The sequence below is a fragment of the Euprymna scolopes genome, chromosome 29 (assembly GCF_053919585.1).
Source record: "Euprymna scolopes isolate OS-2025 chromosome 29, ASM5391958v1, whole genome shotgun sequence".
Taxonomy (NCBI): Eukaryota; Metazoa; Mollusca; class Cephalopoda; order Sepiida; family Sepiolidae; genus Euprymna; species Euprymna scolopes.
Window position 1 is genome coordinate 107,624,776 of NC_136510.1, and position 24,671 is coordinate 107,649,446.

The 24,671-nt window shown below is 32.8% G+C and overlaps 1 protein-coding gene and 1 long non-coding RNA gene across 2 annotated transcripts in view; both read left to right on the forward strand.

Annotated features, from left to right (window-relative positions):
• The window catches only part of LOC145252813 (uncharacterized), a 97,342-nt gene that overhangs the window by 20,538 nt on the left and 52,133 nt on the right, over positions 1–24,671 (forward strand). Inside the window, exon 2 of the long non-coding RNA XR_013863678.1 lies at positions 9,543–9,637. This is a non-coding gene — a long non-coding RNA (uncharacterized LOC145252813). The remainder of the gene's footprint in view (positions 1–9,542; positions 9,638–24,671) is intronic.
• Positions 4,537–8,278, forward strand: LOC145252809 (RNA-binding protein 25-like). Its single transcript, XM_080112768.1, has one exon. It carries the CDS (start codon positions 4,679–4,681, stop codon positions 7,061–7,063), a length of 2,385 nt encoding a protein of 794 aa, XP_079968894.1. The 5' UTR covers positions 4,537–4,678; the 3' UTR covers positions 7,064–8,278.

Sequence of the window (24,671 nt, forward strand, 5' to 3'; positions counted from 1 at the left end):
AATAATAATAACACTGAATAATCTAAATAATAATAACACTGAATAATCTAAATAATAATAACACAGAATAATCTAAATAATAATAACACTGAATAATCTAAATAATAATAACACTGAATAATCTAAATAATAATAACACTGAATAATCTAAATAATAATAACACGGAATAATCTAAATAATAATAACACTGAATAATCTAAATAATAATAACACGGAATAATCTAAATAATAATAACACTGAATAATCTAAATAATAATAACACAGAATAATCTAAATAATAATAACACTGAATAATCTAAATAATAATAACAACACAGAATAATCTAAATAATAATAACACAGAATAATCTAAATAATAATAACACTGAATAATCTAAATAATAATAACACTGAATAATCTAAATAATAATAACACTGAATAATCTAAATAATAATAACACTGAATAATCTAAATAATAATAACACTGAATAATCTAAATAATAATAACACTGAATAATCTAAATAATAATAACACGGAATAATCTAAATAATAATAACACTGAATAATCTAAATAATAATAACACGGAATAATCTAAATAATAATAACACTGAATAATCTAAATAATAATAACACTGAATAATCTAAATAATAATAACACTGAATAATCTAAATAATAATAAAACTGAATAATCTAAATAATAATAACACTGAATAATCTAAATAATAATAACACTGAATAATCTAAATAATAATAACACTGAATAATCTAAATAATAATAACACTGAATAATCTAAATAATAATAACAACACAGAATAATCTAAATAATAATAACACTGAATAATCTAAATAATAATAACACTGAATAATCTAAATAATAATAACACTGAATAATCTAAATAATAATAACACTGAATAATCTAAATAATAATAACACTGAATAATCTAAATAATAATACACGGAATAATCTAAATAATAATAACACTGAATAATCTAAATAATAATAACACAGAATAATCTAAATAATAATAACACTGAATAATCTAAATAATAATAACACTGAATAATCTAAATAATAATAACACAGAATAATCTAAATAATAATAACACTGAATAATCTAAATAATAATAACACTGAATAATCTAAATAATAATAACACTGAATAATCTAAATAATAATAACACTGAATAATCTAAATAATAATAACACGGAATAATCTAAATAATAATAACACTGAATAATCTAAATAATAATAACACTGAATAATCTAAATAATAATAACACTGAATAATCTAAATAATAATAACACAGAATAATCTAAATAATAATAACACTGAATAATCTAAATAATAATAACAACACAGAATAATCTAAATAATAATAACACAGAATAATCTAAATAATAATAACACTGAATAATCTAAATAATAATAACACTGAATAATCTAAATAATAATAACACTGAATAATCTAAATAATAATAACACTGAATAATCTAAATAATAATAACAACACAGAATAATCTAAATAATAATAACACTGAATAATCTAAATAATAATAACACTGAATAATCTAAATAATAATAACACTGAATAATCTAAATAATAATAACACTGAATAATCTAAATAATAATAACACTGAATAATCTAAATAATAATAACACAGAATAATCTAAATAATAATAACACTGAATAATCTAAATAATAATAACAACACAGAATAATCTAAATAATAATAACACAGAATAATCTAAATAATAATAACACTGAATAATCTAAATAATAATAACACTGAATAATCTAAATAATAATAACAACACGGAATAATCTAAATAATAATAACACTGAATAATCTAAATAATAATAACAACACAGAATAATCTAAATAATAATAATAACACTGAATAATCTAAATAATAATAACACTGAATAATCTAAATAATAATAACACAGAATAATCTAAATAATAATAACACTGAATAATCTAAATAATAATAACACTGAATAATCTAAATAATAATAACACTGAATAATCTAAATAATAATAACACTGAATAATCTAAATAATAATAACACAGAATAATCTAAATAATAATAACACTGAATAATCTAAATAATAATAACACTGAATAATCTAAATAATAATAACACAGAATAATCTAAATAATAATAACACTGAATAATCTAAATAATAATAACAACACAGAATAATCTAAATAATAATAACACTGAATAATCTAAATAATAATAACACTGAATAATCTAAATAATAATAACACGCAATAATCTAAATAATAATAACACTGAATAATCTAAATAATAATAACACAGAATAATCTAAATCATAATAACACTGAATAATCTAAATAATAATAACAACACAGAATAATCTAAATAATAATAACACAGAATAATCTAAATAATAATAACACTGAATAATCTAAATAATAATAACAACACAGAATAATCTAAATAATAATAACACTGAATAATCTAAATAATAATAACAACACAGAATAATCTAAATAATAATAACACAGAATAATCTAAATAATAATAACACTGAATAATCTAAATAATAATAACACTGAATAATCTAAATAATAATAACACTGAATAATCTAAATAATAATAACACTGAATAATCTAAATAATAATAACACTGAATAATCTAAATAATAATAACACAGAATAATCTAAATAATAATAACACTGAATAATCTAAATAATAATAACACTGAATAATCTAAATAATAATAACACAGAATAATCTAAATAATAATAACACTGAATAATCTAAATAATAATAACACTGAATAATCTAAATAATAATAACACGGAATAATCTAAATAATAATAACACTGAATAATCTAAATAATAATAACACGGAATAATCTAAATAATAATAACACTGAATAATCTAAATAATAATAACACTGAATAATCTAAATAATAATAACACAGAATAATCTAAATAATAATAACACGGAATAATCTAAATAATAATACACGGAATAATCTAAATAATAATAACACGGAATAATCTAAATAATAATAACACTGAATAATCTAAATAATAATACACGGAATAATCTAAACAATACAGAAAATCGTACTTGTTTGAAAAATAATTATCAGTTATATTTGTTTAAATTAAAAAAAAAGAAAAGAAAGTAATATCTGCTCTGATACTGCATTCCATCTTCTCTGTGCTCAGTTTTGGAAGAAAAAATCCTTCTAGACGGAGGGAATTAAATTTTTTGTCACAATCAAGAGTGATCCTTTTTGAGGGGAGCTGGATTTTCTTCACATTAAAACTCGATCATATATCTAACTCTGCCCTCAAAGGACGTTAAAACAAGAATTTGCATTGTTATTTTCTATTAGTTTCCTAAATTTTAAAATTTATATTTAATGGGTAAACTATTTTAGGTACTTTTTAAAATTATATTTTTTTAACGTAAATAATCATTATTTACGAGAGAAAAATTAGACACAAGGTCCGTTTTTAATGTGCGGTCTCCCATGAAGCGAAACTGAATTTGAGATAAAAATTAAAATTTCTGCAGTCTAGGATTTCTCCTGCTCAGAGAGAAAAAAAAGGAAGAACCTGAAGACCGAATGAGAAAAAAAAAAAAAAAAATTAATAAAAATGAAAAAAAAAAAATGGTTATTCATACCTTTTTATAGTGAAAACGGGGATAATCATTCATTTTCGGTTAAATTCATATAGTAAAGTGATCCCTATGCATTTAAAATATATATATATATATATATATATATATATATATATATATATAGATAGATAGATAGATAGATAGATAGATAGAGAGAGAGAGAGAGAGAGAGAGAGAGAGGAGGGGAAATAAATGACAAAAAGTTATATTCCAAAATTCGTGATGTTGACCATCTTATAATTTATTCCTTTAATTCAGTTGACTTTTACAATTCAACTTAACTTTTTGTCATTTATTCTCTAGATTGCTCTGTAATTACATTGAGCTTCTTAAATAAGGATTGATATATATTATAAGAAAATATATTTCTACAGAAATATATATATATATATGTATATATATGTATATATATATATATATATATATATATATATATATATATATATATATATATATATATATATATGTATATATATTAATATCTTCTTAACCTGTCTTTCCCAATTAATTTGCGCTCCCCACGAGAGCAAAATTAGACTCAACATCCATTTTTAATGCGAGGGAAATCCATATCCTCAAAATGAGTTACTCTAGATTGGACTAAACAGAAAAATTGACTTAATCTAAAAAGAATTTCTCCTCCGACTGATATAGTTTTTTTTTTTTTTTACATTTGTTTCCAGCTAATTTTACTTTTAATATACTTAAAAAAAAATTTTTTTTTTTTTAATTGAATATACACAGCGAAATTAAATTGTCTTGTCTTTGATATTTATGTTTCTACGAGAAATTAATTCTTAAATTAAGGAAAAATTCCTACAAAGGGAGGTAAATCCGTATTGGAAAATTGACAGAAGAGTTCGTAAAGGGGAGATAACTTTTACGACAGTGACGCCATTTGCACGCTATGTATTTTCTGTAAGCACGCTTCGAACTAAAAACAATGATTTTAAGTACTTTCTGTGGACATTTACTTTAAAAAAGAAAAACACCAAACAACCCCCGAAGGATATTATGTCTTTACCACCGCGGCAACCTATAGGAATGCCTTCTATGGTTCCCGGTATGATGACACCGGGCTATACGACATTCCCAACAATGGGTATGGTGTCTGTGAGTCCGATGGGTTTGATACCGCCGGTAATACGACCGATCGTGACAACGAGTTCCACAGCAACTCCTGCAGTCGCCCAAAACAAACCGAAGAAGCAGGAAAAACAGGTAAACGACACTAATAAGAAAAAAGACAAGCCTCCAGTGACCACTGTGTTTGTTGGGAATATAAGTGACCGCGCGCCCGACACTATGATCGGCCTGATGTTACAGAAATGTGGAGACGTACTGAGTTGGAAACGAGTCCAAGGTGCGTCCGGCAAAATGCAGGCCTTCGGATTTTGTGAGTATGAAGATCCGGAGGCCACGTTGCGATGCATGCGGCTTTTGAACGATTTCGAGATTTCCGACAAGAAGTTGGTCGTTAAGGTCGACGCTAAAACAAAGACACTGCTCGACGATTACGAGAAAAAGAAAAAAGAAGCGAAAACCGAGGCAAAAAACGGCGAAAACGAAGGTAAGTCGGAAGGGGACGACGGCGAGGAAAGTACGGAAGGCGCCAATGACAACAATGACCTGGATGAGGTAACTAAGCGAGAAGACAGACTGATCAAAGCTGGGCTGGATGCCATCATCCGAGAGTTCGCCGGCGATCTGGCCAAGGAACCCCCTTCAGATAAAGAAAAGGAGGGTAAAGGTATGCACAGAAAGAATCGGGAGGAGAAAATACAGGCTGATAAAGGCCTAGACGATATGGAACTAGAAGAAGATACGAAAAATATCATTAATCGAGAAATCAAAAGTTTCCGAGATCTCCACAAAGATGAGGAAGTGAACGATAAGGAAAATCGGAACCGAGAAAGTATGTCCCAGCAAAGTAGCCGGAGGCGCCACGATGACACCCGAGGTCGGAAAGATAAAGTTCACAAGGGAAAAGTTTTCCAGAGGGAGCGCAGCCTCTCCAGGAGTTCGTCTCGGTCCAGGTCTCGCTCCAAGTCCAGGTCAAGATCACGAAGGGATAAGTCGAGAGAACGGTCCAGGGAAAAATCCAGAGATCGGTCCAGAGAAAGATCCAAGGAGAGGGACCGAAGAAATCGGGGTCGAGATTTTGAGGAGGAAGAAGAAGCCCTAGAGAGGCGCAAAATGGAGAAGAAGTTCCGCGAGAAAGAATCGGCTTACCAGGAAAGGTTAAAAAATTGGATGGTGCGGGAAAAGAAACGTCAGAGGGAATATGAGAAAGAGAAAGAGCGAGAGCTATCGAGGAAAGCCGAAGAGTCGAAAGAGGCCCGACGTCTGAAAGAATTTTTGGAGGACTATGATGATCTTCGCGACGACCCAAAGTTTTATAAGGGGAGTGCATTGGCTCGACGTCTCAGCGAGAGAGAAGTTGAAAAGCAACTGGATGCCCGTGACCGGCAGAAAGAGAAAGAAGAACTAGAAGAAATTAGGATCCGTCTGCTGCAAGCCGGAAACGAAGATGCGGAAGCTGAGATTGCTAAGATGGAGCAAGAGAGGGATGAGCACTTAAGGCCTCGATTGCACTTACTGCCCGCATCTCCTCCTCCTGTAAAGAAACCGCGAACACCTCCTCTTCCTAGTCCGAAGACTGAGGATCACGATTTTACTGATTCGTCTCAAATCTCCCCGCCCAAAATGCAACCCACCCTAAAGCCAGTTGAAATCGTCCCTTCTGTTGCTAACAATTCCAGGAGCCCCACTGGCCCTCTGGAAAGGAATCCCTATAAAAATAATGACAATAATAATGCAGAACAAACTTTCGGAGGCGGACCAAACCTGAAAGAAGAGCCTACAAAAATTGGCTTCAGCTCCATAAAGCTCGGAAGCTCTGCAGAGAGTCCGAGCGAGCCAACCGTTTTCAAAAAGAAGAAGATCACCGTTGGGGATGTCTTCAGCCAAGACGACGATGGTGCAGAACCTGCGAAGAAGCGCAAGCTCGTGCCCCTGGATTATGATGAGGAGAAGCCTGAAAAGAAGGCCACGACTGCAGAGGAAAAGAGACAATTAATCAAGAAGCTTATTGAGCGAATTCCAACGGGGAAGGAGGAGCTTTTCTCGTATCACTTGGAGTGGAATACAGTGGACCAAACCCTGATGAACAAGCGTATTCGACCCTGGGTCAATAAGAAAATTGTTGACTATATTGGCGAAGAAGAACCTACACTCACTGACTTTATCTGCCAAAAAGTTATTGGCCGCAGCTCTCCACAAAGCATCTTAAACGACGTTGCCATGGTTCTGGATGAGGAAGCGGAGGTGTTTGTCGTGAAGATGTGGAGGCTGCTCATTTATGAAACAGAGGCGAAAAAGGCCGGCCTCGTTAAATAACTTTTGGGGAGTTAAAGAAAAAAATTTTTTTTGTTGTTTTTTAAAGAAAGTCAGCTTGTTGAAATTCTCGCACAATATTGGAAAATGTTTGAAAAAAAAAAACAATCATCTAGTTTACACTGTAAACTTCACACACATGCATGCGCGCACACACACACACACACACACAAATAAAAGAATCATTTATTTTTTTAAATACTATGATTTTTTTTCCTCTTCCTTCTCTTTCTTATGACTTTAACACTCCTATCCCAGTAATTCTTTCCCCTCCATTTTTTTTTTTAAATTAAAAAAAAAAATTGATTGAAATTTACTTGAAAATCTAAGAATAATATAAAATTTAGTTAAGATTTTTTTTTTTCTTAATTAAAAAAAAAAAAAATTTTTTTTAAGTATTTACATGTTGAAACATTGTCTGTCCAAATCCAATTTTAAATCAAACAAAAAAATATAATACTAATATAGGAATTTGATTTAGGACGACAGTTTCTTTACCCCTATCTCTCTTCTCTCTCTCTCTCTCTCTCTCTCTCTCTCTCTCTCTCTCTCTATGGATATTAATCCTTAAATTCAGGAAAGACATACAGAACTGTATAAAAATTTTAAAAAAATCACTGATTAACTTCAAATCAATACAAAACATAAAAGTATCAATATTAATAAATAATATTGATAGTAACAAAACCTCCTCCACCTCCATAATAGTCACCCACTATACATCTCACAAAACAATAGAAAATCGAATGGGAGGTTAGGGCTCTGCTCACTTTACTCAGCAAGTATTTTTTTACATACACCACCTTCCCTTCCTTTTCCCATTCTGACTTACCTGTCCGCGCATCAGACCTTGCTCGAGAGATTCATTTTTTTGCTTGTCATGAGAAAAGAGACTCTACATTGTTTGAAAGCGGAGTTGAAGATATGATTGCTTGATAAAAAAAAAAATCATTTAGAGTTTGACCAAAACAAAGACAAACCCAATTCAAAAAAGAAAAAAATATATAAAGAAAACATTCAGGTGTTAATCAAAGCCTTAATGATTAAAAACACCTTCCCATCTTCTTAATTTCTTTCCCTTTATATTCCTCTTTTCCCTCCCCTAATTTGTCCCCTTTTTATGTTTTTTTTAAATTTTGTTTTGTATAATTTTTTTTTACTTCCTTAATGAGCTAAGCAAGTATATAATCATTGAAGTAAAAGACATTCCACTCAAAATGTGTATTAGTACATTTTTTTCACAATTTATTTCTGTTATATATATATATATATATATATATATATATTAATGTTGGGACAATTAATCGAAATCGAAAAAATTTGAGCCTATTTTCCGATGCCAAAACCGATTCCTTAAATTATCTTTTTTATTTGATTTTGGTTTAAAAAACATCTTCCACTGCTTGTAGTAATAATAGAATAATAAATATTTTTTGATTTAAACTTCCAGTAAGACTAAAATCTCTAAATCACTCTCTCACAAATGTGTTTTTACGTTTGAGAAAATATAGGCGCATTTAAGATGTGTTTCAGGACAAAATAACACTTTTATAGTTAAATATTTAGAGATTTATGAAGAATCAAATCGGTAATTGTATTGGAATTGGGGATTTAGTACAGAATCAGAAAAAAATATTGGAATTGTCCCATCACGAATATATATATATATTACACACACACACACCCACAAACATACTTGGAGTAGTATAAAAATATACTACCTGCAAGGATTCTAGACAGAAAACTTTACATTTTATTTCCAGGAGGAAATTATCAGGGCATTCGCATGGATTTACATTTTAAGATTGTTTTTATAGCTAATCAATGCTTACTCTATTTTCTAGCCAATCAGGTGCCTTCATTTTATTCCTCCCTCACTATCTATTTATTTCAATCCAGAAGGTCCTTTTCTACCTGGCCAGCACAAATGTATTGAGCAGCAACAATCAAAGGCTACCTAGGGGATCTATTGGGCCCATAAATAGTTGGTCTTCAGCTGTTGAATCAGGATTGGCTAGCCATATCATGTGACCTATCCCAAGAGTGGCGAAAGTGGACTGCTGAACTAATCTGGAAAAAAATGGCTCAACCCGACAACCAGGATGATAGCACCCAAGCCCATTTTAAACAAATTGATTAATACTTATTTGCAGAAAGAAATAAATAATGAGAGGGTGATAAAAGCAAGAATTCTGATTGGTTAGATTATACAGTAAGCGCTGGTTAACTCTAAAAACAAACCTAAAATGTGAACCCATACAATTCGCTTGATTATTTTCCTCAGGAATGAAACACAAACATTTCTTTTTAGCTTATTTGCCACAAGCATATTTTTATACTACTACCAAACTCTACTCACATATTGAGCACTGTTGAAGCAAATATTGAAAAATTATATATATTTTTTAATACAAGTGTTTAAACATGAAATTGTAATATATATATATATATGCATGTATGTATATTTTTTGTTTTGTTTTAGAATGATCATGTGAAATCCAGGAAGTTTCTTCAGTTGCATCCCTTTTCCATGCATGGGTGAAATAATGATTTGTGTTCGACTAATCGCTTACATAGGTAATACCTTTCAACATTAAAGGATTTGAGATAAAATGTTTAATGAAAAATATTGCATGTATAAGAACATTTTCAGATATATACGTAGTTAAATAGGAAAAATGGTAATATTGGACCAAATTATTGGGAAACATTGAAAGTACTGTATATTTAAAAATAAGAATGCACGGGTAGGGCCATATATGAAACTGTTTGCTTTTAAAATCTTAAAAATTTCCAATCCAGGGTTTGAAATTAAGGAAAATTATAAAACAGGGCCTAAATTCAATCTGCTAATTAAAAATAGGAATAATTCAGTCAAAAGTGTTACATAAATTTAATCTCATAAGGCATTCAACTATTTAATTGATTTTGATTAACTTTTTTTTTTTGTATGTGCCTCCTATGGAGAACTTCACCACATACTTGAGAACAACAAAATTTTACCACTTTTTCACAATCTCAGGCTAGTCTTTCTGCTGTCAGGAGTTATTCTGTGTGATTCTGGGCCCTCATCTTTACGGGGTCCATTGGTGGAACCACGAATGGCTTGCACTCATAACGAAAGCAATCTTGGATCACAATGCCTGGTCAGCTAATGTTATGGATGTGGTAACATTGTTGGAAAGATCCAGCCCAACCGACACAGGGTGAATGCTGTCAGGAGCAGCGTACGACTTTCAATCCTTGTATAGTCAGTCGAGCTCTTTAATGGCCACCCTCTTGATGTCATTGCAGAAAGATCTATTTAATGTTCTATCTGAGACGTATTAGAAAAAAAATTGGTACTACTGCATTTTAAATCCCGTTTTTCCCTGAGTCTCGCTCAGCAATGCCCAGCGGACGACGCAAACTGCCGGATTATACCAAGCGAACGGAAGTCGATACAAAGAAAAAAAAATTACCGTAAAAATTTCATGAATTTTACACTTATTTCGGGACAAGATCAAAGTGTAGTATCTGTTCTTCAGATGCTGCACTTTAATTTGTTGTTCTCTGTCAGTGGAAGAGAAATCTTTCACGACGGAGACAATTTTTATTTTTGTTCCTTTTCTCCACATTAAAAAACGACCCTGGTGTCTAACTCTGTCCCGTGGGGAGACATTGTAAATAGGAACCCTTATCCTTGAGTGGCTTCCAGGCCTTGATTAGTGGGGGACTCATTTGTAAAAAAAAAAAAAATGTTCAATAATTAATTTAACTGAATATTTGCATCAGCAAACTTCTTGTCTTGTCACAGTAGTAGATTTTATTCAGTTTATTACCAAATTTCTTCCAGAGAATCAAGGATGGAAATTTACTCCCCAGACACAGAGGGGGAGGGGGGAAAGGGAAGTTGTGACAGCCCCTGCGTCTGAAAGTGAACGATGTATGATAAACCAGTTTGGTATTTTTATTATTTCCATTATTTTTGTTTTTAACTTTTATATTTTATCTGTATTTACTTTAATAATATTCTTTTCAGGATATGAAGTTTCCACTTTTTTTCTATATTTTAATCTAAACCAAATTGGCCGCACTCATTTTTACTGACGTCATAATTTATACCAACTCTTAACTTCAATGTTTTCTCTCAGCTACGAAACACTCAACTCTTGAATCGTAATTCACATTTCTCAATAACATAATGACTTCAATTCTCAAAAAGTTCGACTCTTGAATTGTACCTATTTACTATGCCTCCCCACGGGACAGAGTTAGACACCAGGGTCGTTTTTTAACGTGGAGAAAAGGTACAAAAATAAAAATTGTCTCAGTCGTGAAGGATTTCTCCTCCACCGAAAGAAAACAAGAAATGGAAGTGCAGCATCTGAAGAACAGATACTACACTTTGATCTTGACCAAAAGGCTTGAATTGTAATTCACACTTCTCCATAACATGACGCCAATTCTCAAATTGTATAAACTTTACTTTCTCACCAGAATAGCTTGTAATCTAAATAAAAATTGACGTTAGTCATTTCCACCGACGCTGTAATTCATACCACGTCTTCATTTCAAGGTGTTATCTTTGCTTCCAAATACTCCACTCCTTATCCTACACGATTCGTCCTTAACACAGCCACTTCTCTCATATGCAAATTAATGCAGTTATATTTTTAAACCGCATGTATATAATAACACGATCCGTGGAGAAGTAATAATTACAGGCTGAAACGATAAGTGTCGCCCTAAAGAAAGTAACAGTACATCTTTATTTTAAAACTTTTATTGATAAAAAATCAATTCAGGTAACTTGATCATGTAGTAGAGCTGACATCTATTCAATGTAGCCGCCTTCAGCCTCAATCACCACCTTAATTCTGATATGGAATTGGGAACATGCCTTTTCCAGAATCGCCGGCAAGAACTCTGCAAATACCCGACTAGGAAATTTGCTTATTCATAGGGAAAATTATTTTATTTTTTTTTTTGTAATAATTACTTCATAATACAAATTATTTTTTTTGTTCGCTTCTAGTTAAAAAATTTAACGATACAAATTAAAAGTAAAGAAAATATTTTTGGAGCATGTGGACAAGGTAATTCTTGTCTTAAATCTCATTAGAAATTGAATGAAATGGAAAAAAAATGATGTGCTTCTTATCACTTTTTTGTGTTCAATTTTCATCTTTCAAACGACACCATGCATGTGTGAAACTAAATGTTTCATTATTTGGTGCTTGTTTACTTTGGTGATTTTTTTTTTTTTTTTTTTTTTTTTTTTTAAACCAACGCATTTCAGGTGAAAACATTACATACTAATGGCAAAATTAGTATAAATTACAAAAATTTATAAAAACGTTCTAGGAGATGACGTGGTAGAAGTATTTAAAAAAAAAAAAAAAAAGTCAGCCACAATTACATTCTCAGATATTGTGTTTAAAGATGGCGGACCCTTAATTTAAGTCGAGGCTTATCTCCAACGGAATTGGTCGCACAACTCTTCTACATTAAAACGTATGATAAAACTCCATTATTTGATAAATTCTATTTCTACTTGTACACGGTGGAACAATAAAGTTGTCGTTTTAAAAAAAAAACACTACAACTTTATTTTATGACTTTTAATGAAAAAAATCAATTAAGGTAACTTGATTATGTAGTAGAGCTGACCTTCAGCCTCAATCACTGCCTCAGTACTGGTCTGGAACTGAGAGAATGCTTTTTCCACAAGCATAGGTGTGAGTGCGGCAAATACTTAGTGGATGGCGGCAATCAGGCTGGCTTTGGTGTTGTGGGAGGTCATGTTGGTGATGTTCTCGACGTATGACCAAACAACGTAGTCCAGCAGATTCCGGTCAAGGAAGGATGGGAAGAGTTGTGCGAAAAGGGTACAAAATCGTAGCACTCCTTCTGAAGTGAAGACTGGATCTTTTTGGACTTGTAGGCGGGTACTGAATCCTGCTGCCACACCCAGGGTCTGCCAGCGCCCACTTGATTGCACCAGGGGATAACCACACTCTTCAGCACATCCAGGTACACTTTGGTGTTGACTTTCAAACCGACTTTGAAGGTATGAGGTGGCATGATGTGGCTCTCACTTGAAAGCACACCAAAGACCAGAACCGTCGCTGGAAACTTTGTTTTCATAACCCTGCGCATGTTCCTGTTATTCGTGGCAATCCAGCGATGCATTTTGAGGATGCTGGCAATGGTCCTGTTGTCATAACTTGGATCGGTAGAGAGCATGAGTTGTACAGCAACGCATCTCCGATCTCATTTGTTGAACATTGTATCACTTTCAGACATGATAGAAGACTCCTATCACTCTTAGGATTTGTACACAACCAGTTTTCATCAAACGGAAATGGAATCATGTCGTTTTTTTTTTTTTCTAAGACGACACTTTTATCGTTCCATCTTGTAATTATTTTTCTATTGGATCATTTTTTGAAATTTATAATTTTGCCATCACATGTAAGTACATAATGTTTTCACCTGAAATGTGTTGGTTAAAAAAAATCACCAATATAAACAAGCACATATTATTTTATTGATAAAGATTTTGCCATAGTTTGGTGTCTAGAATAACTTATGTTGTCATTAAATTTTATTTGTTGAAATCAGGAATTTGTGTAAATGATCATGCAATTCTAGAATCCTGTACACATCAGCTACAAAACAAATGCATATGACATGAGGAACCGCAACGCAGCGCTCCCATCTATTTCACAAGAAGGTCCCATTATGTCTCTGCTGACCAGGGTTGACAATGTTGAGCCTTATCAGGCACAGATTTGTTATCTATGTGATTCTACTGTCAAAAGCTGTAGATGTTGGCGCCTGACACAACTTCAGTATTCACTTTGATAGCAGCATCCTCAGCTCGCATCATCTTTGTCATGAATGAAAAGACTGGGATAATCAAGTTGCACATCAGGACACCCAAGACGAGGTGAAGCCCATCTGAGATCTTCCATTATAGGACGAAGGTAAGCCCGGTTATTATTCAAATCTAAATGAGTAATAATGAAATGTAGTTTGCTTGAAGCTTTGTGTGAGTTATGTATAAAGGGAGGTGTTATAAGGCTATCACAATGTTGTCGGTGTTGAGGAAGGAAGATCAAAGCAAGTGATATATTTAAATATATATATGCATATGCACATTTGTACAGTAGCAGCCAAAACTAAGGGATAAAATTTTAAAACCTAATATTTGTTAGAAATAACAACTGTGAAAAACTGAAGTTTTTATAACTGGTAGTCGTTATCATCCATAATAACATACTAAAAAGTGAATCATTTGTAAAGGATAGAAAAAGAATTATAACATTTATTTATTTTCAAAATAGGAACATCCAAGAGTAAGGGACAAAATTTTTCCATCCTTTGCAAATGATTCAAATTTTAGTATGTTACTAGCGGGGGTATCCGGCGTTGTCCGGGTTTTTAGAGAGGTGTGTGTGTGGGGGGGGGTTAAAATGATTACAAAGTGGAGTAATAACCCTGTTTAAATATAGAAACAAACAATGTTAAAACTTCTTAAAAATAAAAAAATAAAAAATTAACGGCCCGGCAGTGCCCGGGTGTTTGAAAAACCAAAAAAAGTTTGAGTGAGGGTGGGGAGGTTCGAACTCGAATACTTGAGGTGAAAGCGAAAAAAAAAAAAGTGATGAATTAAGTTAAGTGAAATAGGTCAAACATCAATCCCGCAGTGAACTTTGTTTTGATTTAGTTTCTCCAAGACGTTGGGTCGAAAACGAGTTCCCCATAAAAAAATAGGGGTGTCCATGGGCTGTTTAAATATTAAAAAAAAAAAACGATGTAAAACAAAAATAGCGAGGTTCAAAACCAATTAAAAAAAAACGATGATAAACTTGTTTAGAAAATCTGAAAAAACAGCATACGTGATGGAAAAAGAAAGAGCGAACTGTTTCAATAATAAGTATCCTATACCTCTATAAGGCAACCATTCGCCCATGTATGGAGTACTGTTGTCACATCTGGGCTGATGCATCTGCTGCTTGTCTCTCGCTCCTGGACAGGGTTAAAAAAAGAGTCGCCAACCTGATAGGTCCTGAACTGTCATCTAGGCTTCAACCTCTGTCCCATCGACGAAATGTTGCATCCCTCTGCCTGTTCTACAAATACTTTAATGGTGAATGCTCTGACGAACTGCAAACACTTGTACCTCCCCGACGTAACTACCCCCGACAAACCTGACAAGCTACTAAGTCTCATCCCTTTACAGTAGAGATCCCTAGGTGCAAGAAAGCCTTTTACTCCAATAGTTTCTTCCCCAGAACTGCGGGTCTTTGGAACTCCCTTCCGGGATTCTGCTTTCCCAACTGCAATGATATGCAGAAGTTCAAGTGTAATGTTAACAAACATCTTTCTACTCTTCTCCCTTCATAATGACCCCGCTAATTAATTCCCTAATAGTAGCCCCCTGCTTCAAAGTGGCACTGTGCCTTGTTTGGGGTGAAAATTGAATAAAAAAAAAAAAAATAAAATAAAATAAAAAAATCAAGATGTGTGTGTTAACGTGAAGCGGATGATGTTAAAAGTTGTTAAAAAAATCGGAAAAATTACAAGAAAAAAACAGATATCCTACATCATGATTCAAACTCACGACCTTCAGATAATGACGCTGCTCTCTAACCAACTGAGCTAAGTAAGTGTCAGCAAAATTAGGTCGGTTTTTATAATATTTAAACAGATTCAATCGACGACGTCATTGGCGTATGCATATATAGTTATCTTTTCATGAAGGGACGGATTTCTGTTACCCTCCCTGTAAAAAAGCGTCTGGTTGAGGGTGAAGGAATTAATGTTTTTAGCCAATTTTTCCATATTTGTCGGCCGAAGTTTCAAGCTTTAAAATACCTATTTGACGAAAATCCGTGGCCTGTGTGGAAAGTTTTTGCAAGACACACAAACACACACATTTTCGCTTTTATATATATAGAGATTATGGATGATAACGACAACCAGTTGTCAAAATTTCAGCTTTTCATAGTTATTTCTAACAAATATTAGGTTTTAAAATTTTGTCCCTTAGTTTTGGATGCTACTGTATATTTATTTAATGAATGAATGATGAAAGTCTATATTCCAAATTTTATGATGTTGACCATCTTACAATTTATTCCTTTAATGCAGTTGACACTTACAATTCTTGACAGTATTTGTTTCGTAGCACAAAATTAATCATTTAATTATTATATCAATCAATGAATCTATATTGCCCTTAACTCATCAGAAGAAATAGCAACTATCAATCCACCAAAAGGAAATAAAATGCGTTTAAACATGATTAAAAAAATCCAAAAATTGGAAGAGAAACTGCAAATACCTTATAGGTTAAGGGTAAAAAAGATTGACTGATTGATATAATAATTAAGTGATTGATTTTGTGCTATGAAACAGATACTGTCAAGAATTGTAAGTGTCAACTGAATTAAAGGAATAAGATGGTCAACATCCTGAAATTTGGAATATAAACTTTTGTCATTCATTCGTTGATTATATTGCTCTGTAATTACATTGAGCTTCTTAAATAAGGATTGGTATATATAAAAAGGAAATATAAATAACAATATTTCCATAGAAATATATTTATTTAATAATTTTTTTTTCTTTTTTGTCAATAATACAACTTACTTAAAAGTCAAACCTCTACACAGTGATGTACTGTGTCTGACAGTGTTCCATAGTATATTTTGAGGAAAATCCTTTTTCTCAAATGGCGGGTGTTTCAAATTAGTAATTCAGAGTCAAATATTTAGAAATTAATCTTCAAAATTTAATCTATTTTAAAAATGACTTAAGGTGTCGGTTGTTCTGCTATCGATGTTCGGATCAAGTGCATTTTTTGGCACATCAGTTTAGCTAACATATGAAAGGAACATATTTATGATGTTGACCATCTCCAGAAGATATCTCACTATTGATGTGATTCTCTATCTATATAAAAGCCAAGTACGTCCAAGGATGGAATACTGCTGCCATATCTGGGCAGGAGTTGCTAAAAACAGCCTATCCTGCCTTGACAGAGTACAAAATAGACTTTGTGGCTTAGTAGGGGATGCCCTTTTCTCTACCCTGCAACCTCTCTCCCACAGAAGAGACGTTGTGAGCCTATCCTTGTTTTATCGTTATTTCCATGGCAGGTGCTCGTCTGAACTCCAATCTCTGCCCCCCCCTCGCCAATCTTTCACAAAAAACACCCGTCTAGCTGAATCCACTGTGAAAAATTTCCCCCACTCTTTATCTGTGCCTAAATCAAAACGTGGATTCCATGAACAAAGCTTCTTTCTTAGAACTGCACGCCTGTGGAACTCTGTTCCGTCTGCCTGCTTCCCACCTGACTACAACTTGGATGTCTTCAAGTCCAACGTAAACAAATTCCTAATGAACAGCCCCCTTAAGTAAGACACTTCATCAAATCTCCACACTAACGTACTGTACTTGCAATAACCCTCATCTCTGAGTGACATCCGGGCCTTGATAAGTGGTGACCACCGTGTAAAAAAAAAAAATTTAGCATCACATTATGCAACAATATTTTGTGTTTTGAGGATGAGTAGTTTTCATTATAATTTTTGGACTCGTTTTCTTATTTTGAATGTTATTATCATGTTTTTGCATTGCAGATGACAAATTTGACGCTTCCACACATAAAATACCTCCTTTTTTCATTTTGTTTCAGTGCTCAGATTCTAACCTTTTTGGTGAATCAGAAGAACAGGTGACTCAAAGTCTGCCGGAAACGGTGTCAGATAAAAACTTTACATTGATATAAAAATGTTTTGCTTACTAAACTGGACTTCCTGTTTTAGTTCAAACTAAATAATCGGATTTAATCCATATAATAAATAAAAAGTACATATATGTATAATCTATCTATCTATCTATCTATCTATCTATATATATATATATATATATATATATATATAACTACTTCATTTACTCACATAAAATTAATATACGAAAGTATAGATTTATGCGTAAACGTTAAGTATTTACTTCAAAAGTGCTCAATACGTAGGTAGAGCTAGTTAGTAATTTATAAAATATATATGGCGATTAAGCTACACTGAATATTCAGCGTTTCATCCACTCTAGGGTTCCTCAGGCTTATGCGTGAATTCTGTGGTTGTTTATCATTTTTATGTAAATTATGCCTTCATGAAAAATTTGCTATCCTGTACTTTAAAGAACCCCAAAATCTATTAAACTGTAGAAGAGAAAGAGGTTTCCTAGTGTTTTGTAATTTGTTCAGGTTTCCTAGTGTTTTTAAGATTTGATCAGCACTCAGCATATTCTGGCAGTTGATGTCGTGTGCTGGTTGAACAGACATTTACGAGAAATCTGGTTCATAATATGCACCAAGACCGACTTCCAGTTCATAAAATACACTACCACCATTTTCTTTTATGCTGATTTGATTATTTAGTTTTAACTAAAATAGGAAGTCCAGTTTAGTAAGCGGACCATTTTTATATCGATGCAAAGTTTTTGTCCAACACCATTTGCTGCAGACTTCGAGTCACCCGTTCTGATTCGCCACCTTTTCTATTCTAATGTTTAAAAGACTTTTAAGTCTCAACAAGATTTTTATGATTATTTTCTTTGAATAATACAACACATGAATTGTATTTTAACAGTGTTGCGTGAATATAAAGTCCGCTATTATATATTGCAACAGATAAATGAACTAAACAATCATGTGTTTAACTTCATTCGAATATTTCTATGCTAATGTTTTGCGAATATTTACTATTATCTTCCTGATTCCTGTCCAGAATTTATCTTGAGGCTTGCATTTATGAATATCCGTGGACTTAGAACTAATTTAGATGATGCTGAATCATTTCTCCAAGCAAATACCGTGGATATCTTGGCACAAAGTGAAACTAACCTACACTCCTACATCCCCTCTAACCACTTTAACATGCCTGGTTATCTCCCACTCTGCCATAAGGACTCAGACATATGCACGGACTTGGAGTCTATATTCGAAACACCCTCCCTTTGACTAGAGAATCAAAACTAGAATCAGGTGACCAGACCTTTATGTGCTTTAGACTTGCAACATAGCGTTAGCTACTTATATTTTATCTACCACTCTCCCTCAACACAGGAATGTACTCTAATCAACCAAGTCTCTGGCAGCATGGATACAGCACCCTCCCTTCATACTAGCGTGCAAGTTCATGTATTTGGTGAGATTAATGTCCACCACAATAATTGGCTTTGTTTCTCTCCTTACACAGACGCAGCTGCTAGCATAACACATAGCTTCTGTATATCTCATTCCCTATCACAGACAATTACGTTTCTGACACCAGCAAGATCAACAAGCCTCACTTCTAGATCTATTTCTGACCACAGCTCCTGATGATTGTGTAATGCATGCCCATAGCCCACGCGGGAATTCTAATCACATTGTGATAATACTTGAAATCGCCCTAAATTCTCGACCCAAAGCTGAAGAGCTATTACTCAAAACGTTAAGGTATTATAAGATTGGGAAGCCATCAGGGATCTCATCAGAGATGCTCCATGGGAAATATCTTTTCTCTTCCTGCAGAACAGTGCACAAATGAGACCACTGACTGGTTCAAAGCCGTAATTGAAGCTCGTATTCCCATGTGGAAGTTCTATAGCAAACCCTAATGGTTTATTTCTACTTGTGCAGTTGACATTGCTCAAAGGCAGCATGCATACTGCAGATTTATCAGACATAAGTCCAGTACAAACTTCTGTAGTACCAGTTTACAAGAATTCTGGCAAAAAAAACCGACTAATTAAATTATTGCCCCATTAGCCTCCGCTTTCTTTTCAACAAAATATTTGAGTCCATAATTAATCAAACTCTAGTCTATCACCTTATAGTTGCTAAACTTCTGATCGACCAATAATATGGATTTAAGCAAGCCTATTCTACAGCAGATATCCTAACTGTAATCTCTGAACGTATATACCATACACTGGACAAAACAGAGTAGGGTAGGTCAGTAGCCCTAGATATATCTAAGGCTTTTGACAGGTTATGGCACAATGGTCTTCTCAGGAAAATCAAATCATACGGTATCACTGGACGAATTCTTAACATAAAGAAATTCTTCTTGAATAAGAGACGAATCCAGATTGTCCTCGGCTTACCGTTCACAGGGAACATGAATTGGAACAGATACATTGAGAGCATTTCCAAGGCTGCTGCAAAGAAGGCGGGCTCTCTCTACCGTGCTAGAAAGTTACTTATGCCTGAAAGTATCCTGTACCGCTATAAGGCCACCATTCGCCCATGTATGGAGTATTGTTGTCACATTTGGGCTGGTGCATCTTCTACTAGTCTCTCGCTCCTGGACAGGGTTCAAAAGAGAGCCGCCATCCTGATAGGTTCTGAACTATCATCTAAGCTTCAACATCTGTCTCATTGACGAAATGTCGCATCCCTCTGTCTGTTTTACAAGTATTTTAATGGTGAATGCTCCGACAAACTACCAGCCTTTGCACCCCCTCAACGTAAATACCCCCGACAAACGCGACAAGCAGCAAAGTCTCACCCCTACACAGTAGAGATCCGTAGATGTAAGAAAGAACTTTCACGCATGTATCATGATAGCAAGCGTGACATTTGATTTTTTTTTTTTAGTGCCACTCGCAATTGCGGTGTGCTACTGTCATGTAAATTCATAACAAAACATCTGTTTACAAAGTGGTTTACAGCAATGAATTATACATTTTTGTAATTTTTATTTTTAATTATTTAGAAAACATTACAAGTGTGTGATTACAAGCAACCCAAACAGAAAAGAAAAAACTAAATAAAATTTTAAAGGAATTTGGAAGCATTTAAACTGTCAAATAGAAAGTCATTTTTGGTTTTTAGTCTTCGTTTTAAATGTTTTGGAAGCTATCATCGTCCTCGTCATCATCCTCATCATCAGTTTAACACCTGTTTTACATGCTGGCACGTGTTGGATAGTTTTAAGAAATTGACTTCCATTCTAACCTATCTCTGGTCAGGTCTTTATTTATCTCGCCCTTTCGCCAATGTTTTTCTTTATTTTCCCCTGCTAACTGATCTTGCTACCTCAACTGTTTTACATCTACTTACCCAGAGTAAGTTCTCCTCGGGACTGGAAGAAGCGATGCGGTGACCAGCTAAAAATATGGCTCAGAACGGTTAAGCAAGATACCATGTTGATTTTTGGGTATTTGCCATTGAACTGTGACTGGTTGTCAATAGTGTCGGGCTTGGTCAGCATATGAGATGTGATGAATTCATTAGAAGAAGCCAGCTTAACTAATCCATGATCTGGAGTGAATACTGCCTCAAGACAAAACAAAATGTTTAGTGAACTCTTACCATGGCCGACAGTAGTAAAGCGGTTCGGGTTAGTACAGGGTGGAATGATAAAAATGTCGCCCTAAAGAAAACAACACTACAGTTTTATTTTAAAACTTTTACTGAAAAAATTAATTCAGGTAACTTGATTATGTAGTAGAGCTGACATCTATTCAATGTAGCCGCCTTCAGCCTCAATCACAGCCTTGATACGTGTCCGGAATTGGGAGCATGTCTTTTCCACAAGCACCGGCGGATATTTGGCTTATGGCAGTGATCAGGCTGGCTTATATGTTTATCAATGTTTCATCTTTATTTGAAGACTTTCTCAGGATTATTAAATTGAATTTACTTTAATAAGTAAACTCGTATTAAAAGATCAGAATTTAAATTTAGACACAGGTTAACTCACTTATACCATAAAAAATATTACCTATAATAATTAATACAATCAATCAATAACAAAACAGGGATACACTTGTTTCATTTCACATCCACATTTGAAGTATAACGGCCATATTTGTTCCAAAAAGAACATAAATTGCATCATATCTTTTAAAATATCTAAACAACTATATGACTAAAAAAAAAAAACATCTCATTCACTTCACAATCCTATAGACATTTTGAAATTCCAACGACTGTTTTTTTTCTGAAATCGAACAAAGATATCCTTTTCATAACAAGGATTTTTTAAAATATTGTAAATATGGTATTTATTTTCTTCAACTTAATTATCCTGAGAAAGTCTTGAAATAAAAGCAAAACATTGATGAACATATGACTTTGTTTCATTTTTCATCTCTCCATATATATATAATTATTTACTATAATGATTAAATACCTACAGACACTAGTGTTTCATCCTTTTGGGAATCATCAAATTATATTTGTAGCAATGCTGGAATTTGCTAGTTAAGGCATTAAGTGAAACTGCAATTTATTGTAGTTATAAATTGCTTAATAAAAAAGTGAAAAAATGTTAGATATGTAAAAAAATATATATATAAAAACAAACCGCATATAATCTATATATATAAAAGTGAAAATGTATGTATGTATGTTTGTGTGTCTGCTAAAACCTTTCGACAGACACGATGAAAATTCACAAACTCTATTTGAAGACTTTCTCAGGATTATTAAATTGAATTTACTTTAATAAGTAAACTCGTATTAAAAGATCAGAATTTAAATTTAGACACAGGTTAACTCACTTACACCATAAAAAATATTACCTATAATAATTAATACAATCAATCAATAACAAAACAGGGATACACTTGTTTCATTTCACATCCACATTTGAAGTATAACGGCCATATTTGTTCCAAAAAGAACATAAATTGCATCATATCTTTTAAAATATCTAAACAACTATATGACTAAAAAAAAAAACCATCTCATTCACTTCACAATCCTATAGACATTTTGAAATTCCAACGACTGTTTTTTTTTTTCTGAAATCGAACAAAGATATCCTTTTCATAACAAGGATTTTTTAAAATATTGTAAATATGGTATTTATTTTCTTCAACTTAATTATCCTGAGAAAGTCTTGAAATAAAAGCAAAACATTGATGAACATATGACTTATTTCATTTTTCATCTCTCCATATATATATAATTATTTACTATAATGATTAAATACCTACAGACACTAGTGTTTCATCCTTTTGGGAATCATCAGTGCAAGGGGTCAATTATTTATATATATATATATATATATATATATATATATATATATATTTCTTATATATATATATATATATGAAAGAAAGAAAATTAAAACTGTAAGTTGAACTTTAAAATCAAAATTTATTGTTCGACTGAATATTCCAAAAAACAATTTACAAAGTCCTTATTCTGCGGAGTTTCAAAGAATGCTATTCTTGTTATTCTTTTCGTCAGAAGACATAAAGAAATCATCAAATTATATTTGTAGCAATGCTAGAATTTGCTAGTTAAGGCATTAAGTGAAACTGCAATTTATTGTAGTTATAAATTGCTTAATAAAAAAGTGAAAAAATGTTAGATATGTAAAAAAATATATATATATAAAAACAAACCGCGTATAATCTATATATATAAAAGTGAAAATGTATGTTTTTTTTTTTTTTTCATTTTTCTTAAACTTTTTCTTCTAGGGGATGGGACATCCAACCAGATGTCTGACATTTACCCCTATTTTAGTGAGTCCAACCAAGAGATCTTTTCAGGATTCTAGCCGTCCCTTTCAGTGCAATCGTTTGTATTTCACTTGCACTTGGTTCACCGGGTATGTATGTATGTTTGTGTGTCTGCTAAAACCTTTCGACAGACACGATGAAAATTCACAAACTCGGTATCATATCGAAGCTCCATCTTTCGCTCGAAAAATGGCCAAAAACGTTCATTTTTTCACCCCAAAATCGACAATTTCCGACAGGGGAAGGGGTCAATAAAAACGGTCTTCTCATGACGGCGGCCAGTTCTACGCATGCGCCAGATGACGTCATGACCTGATTTACTTTTAATAGTTGAAAAACTGAACAAATTTCATGTACGTCGCGTTAGGTCAGTTGACTAGTGTGTTGGTTCATTATCATTGGGTTCGAATCGTGGTGTAAGATGTCTTCTTTTTTTTTTTTTTGATTTTTTTAAATTTAAATATTGAACCAGTGTTATTTAAGCCGTTTTTCACGTAACGTTCGTTTTTCTGTTTTTTTTTTACTTCGCTTATCCACCCCTGACCACACACCCAAAAACACCCGGATACCCACCGATTTTTTAAATTTTAATATCGAAACAGGTTTATTTAAGCCATTTTTCACGTGTTTGTTTTTCTGTTTTCATCGTTCGTTTGCCTTACGTTAGTTTTTTTTTTTATGTTTTGATTACCCCCCCCTGCTTAATTAAAACATTGTTTTCTTTTTTACTTCACTTATAACAAATAAACCTACATCGTTGTCGTAACACTCGACGACTTCCGGCCGCACACCTGTCAATTTCGTTCTTACTTAAATAAATTCAAACATCTTTCACTAACTCATTCTGGCTGGCCGATTTTATTTTCAAACTTCGTCTCAGGGCTTCTGGTTCGATCCTTGGGCTTCCCAGTTATGTACATCCCTCCAAAGTATTTTTAAGTTGTTTTTCAGAGAATCTTTAAACCTTTTTCTTGGTGTATGTTGTGGTCTTTTACCACTATCTATCTTGTCAGTTGTTTAGGAAGTCGATTGTCCTCCATCCTAATCAAGTGTCCAGTCCAGCGCATCTGATTTTGAATGATTTTCA